This window comes from Loa loa (genome assembly GCF_000183805.2).
Source record: "Loa loa unplaced genomic scaffold supercont3.123, whole genome shotgun sequence".
In the NCBI taxonomy this organism is placed as follows: Eukaryota; Metazoa; Nematoda; class Chromadorea; order Rhabditida; family Onchocercidae; genus Loa; species Loa loa.
Genome location: NW_018108303.1, coordinates 30,546 through 36,461, shown reverse-complemented (window position 1 = coordinate 36,461; position 5,916 = coordinate 30,546). Strand labels below are relative to the sequence as shown.

Genomic DNA, 5,916 nt, shown 5'->3' with positions numbered 1-5,916 from the left:
AACTAACAGTCATGTTTATTTGCATATAGCATGCCAATTACTTATGTGTGCGCAAATAACGAAAAATTAATTTAGCAGATCTGCAAAGAAATACAAAACTGATAATTTTATTCACTAAAATGAAAGAAACAGCAAAGAGATGGAAAAAGAACGATGCTATTATGCATATGTGAATAAAAAAGTGAATAACGTATAAATAACCGATAAATAACAACAGTAATAGAATGTTATCTTTAAGATAAGGATCTTATGCATATGAGATAAAAATATCAATAAAATAACTTTTTTTTTATCATTAAAATAAGGACCGAGTACAGGAACATAACTTATAATCAACAAAGCAACGCTACCACTATTTCTTTCACGCTAAAGTTCAACAATGGGTTTATATATATTTGGTAAATTGCCTCATACCTTCTCAGACTTTGCTATCCTCTGTTCTCAACGGGTCAGAATAGGTGCTTCAAGCGAATTTAATTTGAGGTATTCTGGAGACCAAAATCAAAACTGTGGGCTAATAGAACCGATGGATTGTCGGCTAAAATAAACGGACAAATGGATGAACAGACAAAGCATCCTCCATTTGGCTTTACTTTATTTTGTACCACTGCTTAGGTGCGTACATTGGAGTGTTGGTCCTGACTGGAAACTCTTCTTGCTAATAAAATTGAGCCAGTAAAATGTTGCAGTGAAAAACTTTCCTTCCAAGACGCAAATCAGTCATTAAAAATAGGTAGCATCCACACTTACACGATTATCCAGTTTGCAGTAATCATCTTCCTAATTCAAACAACATATCTTCCCTCTTCTTCTTTGCGGATGATTATTGCAACTAAACAGCTGGATCGAGTAGTTCAAAATAAGGTAATAATAAAATATGATCGGGATTTAGAACAAAAAAAAAACCGAAAATGCGAAAATTTTTATTTCATGCCTACCTCAGACTCCCATGAGGAGTGGGATGGGAAGAATAGAGAAGAGAATGGATAAAATGAGGTGCTTGAATTAGTAATCGAAATATAAGGGAAGAGTTCATGCAAAAATTGAGTTCATACATTAAGAGTCCATAATTAATTGAATCCTTATTTTTAGTCTGAATGACCGGATGCGAACCATCTCAATATGCCTTCTTCGACTGATAAGGATTGAAGTGCATCTTACAATATCCGAACGGTATTTTCTGCTTTTCGGCATTGTCCTGAAAATCGTTTATTTGTGTAATTGTGTAGTGAGCAGTCTATCAGCAGGAAAGTTTATTTGCAGTGAATAATTCAGCCACAAATTTGGAAATAATTCAAACAATTGAATTATACGATAATAGTGACGATTCGAAAGTGAACGGGGTTAGAAGAAGACATCGCTATGTGTCGATGAAACAGAATGTCCTTAGCCTTCTGGGTTTAGAGCTTATATAAGGGGAGTTTATTTACCTCAATCCAAGAAGTTAGGATTGATTGACCAGAAATTCTTTACAATATGTCGACATTCTCACATTAGCTAGGATTATATCGGAGATTGTTTATAATATATTTCGATACTAAAATTGTTTCGGTTTTTCCTTACATCACTCAAGTTCTGAAAATACACATGGAAAAGCGTATCGCAATAAACGACCGAAAAGGTGGAAATGAGGCACTGCTGAGTACACCTCTAGTCATGACCATATTTAGCAGGACGATGTGTATTCAGTACGACCCTCCATTTCCAAGTAACGAATTGTATAAACCTAGATCTAATATCGACAAGTAAACGCATTCTGAATAGTAAGTAAAAACATCGATAACCCATATTTTGTACTGGTCATTTTTGAAATCTCGTTTCTCCTATAGTTGTGGGCATATTTAGAACTTTTACCAGATTTTTCAATAACCCTTGTATAAAGGAAGGAAGACAGCAATGCAAGTGGTACAGTTACATAAATGCCACTGGGCAAAAGAATGTTGAATGAAGAAAGCGTATGATCAAGATTAGGATTAGGCAGTATCAGCGCACAACAGATACCAAAGACCAAATGAAGCTACACTTGAGAATGGATATTGAACTATTCGATATGAGTAACATCACACCAACGACTATTCTGCAACAGTGAAAACTGAGCTTAGAAATGCTTTGAAATACACTCTTCTTCGTTCAGAAAAGCGTAAGCATTGAGAAACTGCATATATATATATATATATATATATATATGTATATGGGGAGAGAGATCTTTATCAGTATTCATCTGTGATGTAAGAGACGTTCACACTCTTAGTGAAAATGAAAGGATTTCATCATTATGAGACTGCTTGAATTAGAGTGAAGACTTATTCTTGAAAGATTCGGTTTCATCTTTCGCATCATCTATCCCAGGCTTTCGAACCTCTCACATATTCATTGCTTATCTTTGACGACAGGTACATCCAAAAGTGTTAGGTATCCCATCTTTTTCCACGTCTTTCCCAAGTTGCAAGCTTTCTGCTTTTTAGAATTGAGTGCAGAACTTCCCAAAACTTTCCTGAACTCTTCCTGGTGGGAAATCTCATATGCCTCTATACAGCTGAAGAAGTCTAAGGGACATCCGCAAATAAATGAGCCTTTTTTCGGTCAGCTTTGGAACTTTGCGGTTGTCCGATTCCCGTGCTAGTCTTGATTTCCGCGTACAGTATGATGTGACTGGTGCAAATCGATCAGATTTGGGGTCTTGAGATAAACACGTGGGGATGATGATTGCGCAGTGCGAATGCACGACTGCCTGTTAGTTAACTTAGTTAACTTTGCATAAAAGATTTTGCAGTTGTGAGGATTATGTTTTGTAGAGCACTTTGATGGATGCTTCATAAACATTATTCTCTGAAGTCCAATGTTTGCTGTTTGCTCTCTGAAGTCCAATTTCTCAAAACACACACAGCGATCGACTTATGATGAAGAAAATGATTCGAAGAAGGTGCTTTAGGATGGTCAGGTGAAGCTCGAATGTCACCCAATCGCTAGCTTTCACCGTTTACGACAAAAAAAAAAAAAAAAAAAGTATTTCCGAGAATCATGAACAATAATTTTGAATTACGATGTGATGAGAATTACGCTGTATCGATGGAGGTTATTCTAAATTCTTAGTTTCTTTTTTCTCTCTTTTACTGTATTTCGTGAATCTCTTCATTAACAGTGTCCGTTTCATCAAGATGCAAATGACCACAACGTGTACGTTTTCAGTATTGTTCATATATTTTGCATACCAAAATACAATTGGTAGGTAAGTTCCTTTTTTATGCTAGCGCAATGTTCGGTTTTGAACGTTGCTCTTTAACGTTATGAGCATAGTAAACTATAACGTCTCTCAATACTTACGCTTTTCTGAAGGTTGAAGGCGTGTATTTAAACCATTTCCAGGCTCAGTTTTTATTGTCATAAAGTGAACTTCTGAAGAGTTGTTTAAGTGAGGCAAGCAAAACAAGAATAATATTTGTTTTGAGGTCTGTTTCTTTTTTTTTTTATTGCGTTAATCCATAAACTCCATGGTGATCCATAAACTTCTTAATTCTTTCCTGCTTGATAAGTGAGTAATCGGATAACGCTGATTAAGGTCATAGACAATAATGTCATATTTTAAGTAGTGGGTAATGGTTGAAATCGAAACTAGATTTGTTGAAACCTGTTTACTTTTTCCGAAGACTTCGCTAGTTATGATAATAGGTTATATATGGAATGGGAACTGGGTTCGTAAAACAATTACTCATGAATTTACTAATATCTGGTTTTCCTTTAAGTGAAGACACTTTCACACGAAAATTGCTACTTGCACTTATAGATCTTGCCCAATAAAACTTTTAACCTTAATTTCAGTAGACTTATGGGACAATTTAGCGAGATTTTCTCGAACATTCAATATTATTCTTATGAGATAACTGTAGACGATAAATACTAATACCATGAGTTGCCGATCTTGCGATGCAAAACTATGAAGGGGCGAAATTTCTTTATTTTCAACATCAACAATTTCAGTGCAATAAATCCTGTTTTCTTCCATTTAGTGTTTTGTATTTATTGACTATATTTTTCATCAAAATCGGTTCAGAACTTTAAAAGCAAGTATTGGGAAACTATACGTTATTGCAACAAATTTTCCAGCAGTTTTTAGTGATGCAGCGTATTCTGCCACGCCGATTATATATTCGCTTTGTGTTTTTGTCGAACCGTCATTGAATTTTTTTCCAGGAAAGTTTTAAAAAGCATGTTTCAGCCATAACGCGAATCTGTGATATTTAACGGGTAACTCCTGGCGGAAATTTCTGCAGCAGTGAAGTTAAATCTCGTAATTGCCCTCTCTTCAGCTGTACAGCTCGGATTCTTTTTCGATGAAACGCTTTCATCCAAAGATATGTTGAATTCGATTTTACGGATAAAGATGTAGTTAAGTCTCAGTTATATGATCCTAGGGAGATAGTCCTTAATCAGATATGATCATGACGAAGTAACGCCTTAAAAGAAATAGTCGCGTTCAAAGAAACTTCTTTTCGTTGATTTGAAAACTTGCATAACGGCACAGATTTCGATATAAATATAATGATCTCATTAATGATCTGTGAAGGGTCCATTAATGATCTCATTAATGATCTGTGAAGGATCCATTAATGATCTGTGAAGGGTCCACTTCTTTGATGTTTAGATAAGTTCATGGTTCCCCGTATTTCTTTTATTTTTGATATATTATTTCGTCGTCTAAGTACTTTCTCTAATCTTCGTTCACATACACTCTAATATAACACTTTGGCCTTATCCAGCTGAAAAGTTCAATTTCATAGCATACTTGGCCGACAGTTTTCCTTAGCCTACAACATCTTATTTTTCCGAAGTCATCATGAAATGCCGTCATGGAATCATGTCTTCCATATTACCGACTTCATATATTATCCTGAAAACGGTCAAACTTTCTTATCTTGCCTTATACTTTCAAAATCGATGGCAAGCTATTATTAACGGTTGTTAGCATCGATTTTGTCTTTCGCGTCCATCCGTAGAGTTGTTGCACAATGTTCGGTTTTCAAACGTTGCCATTTTATCTTGTCAACATAGCCGAAATCAAATGTGAATAGTGTAAATGATAAATTATTATCCGTATTCCATGATTTATGCAACTTACATTATTTGTATTACCCTATGCAATAATTTGGGAATGCAGTTGTCAAGCTGCTTGAATAAATGAAACAGAAAACTAGCTGGGTCAGCGATGGTTATTAGACTAGAATAAAGGAAAAGTATAATATAAAAAGGGACCGTTATAAGTAGATGGGGTCATGGTTATGTGATTACTAGTGAGATCAACCAAGCTTCTTTTCCACTAGCGTTGAGATGTGAGAAGATCAACGCAGCCAGTTTCTGATTCAGTAGGACGATAGGAATAATTTCTCAAATACAGGATCGCAAAGTGTGAATCAGCAACAGAGAACTGAAGATTTCAATGAAACCAACTAAACTAAATGTAAAAGTAAGAACTAAGCTCCTTTTATTTTGGTACTTTATTAATGAAGTGTTTGTGCATTGGACTTCTGTCTTTTCCGAAACACCCCGTGTTTATTTTGTCTCATACGTGAGAAAGTAAATCGTGTCAGTGGCTCTAAGTGTCTGTGGTGCATCGCCGAAAAAATCGAAATATTTTTATAATATAAAAATATGTCGAGATAATCAAAGTGTTTTCGTATCATGGAAATATTTCGGGATAATTAAAGTAAATTCACAAAATAGAAATATGTAGTATGAAGGTTATTTTACCGTGAATATTTGTTAAATAAATGATTTATTACGCTTAGAAAATAATAATATAAATGCTTCGATAACCCAATGGGACCAGTCATTTATCCAACTCTTATCTTCTGGTCTAATCTTATATGTGAATGTCGGCATATCTGCAATTACCGGACTGTTATAACGAAACTTTAACTA

General features: G+C 35.0%; 1 protein-coding gene across 1 annotated transcript; it reads left to right on the top strand.

Moving 5' to 3' along the window:
- Positions 1-1,587: 1,587 nt before the first annotated feature.
- On the top strand, positions 1,588-1,745 carry LOAG_11939 (hypothetical protein; the record flags this gene model as incomplete). Its single annotated transcript, XM_003147454.1, has 1 exon — positions 1,588-1,745. A coding segment is annotated over one exon (156 nt), but the record flags the coding sequence as incomplete, so codon positions are not given.
- Positions 1,746-5,916: the final 4,171 nt, after the last annotated feature.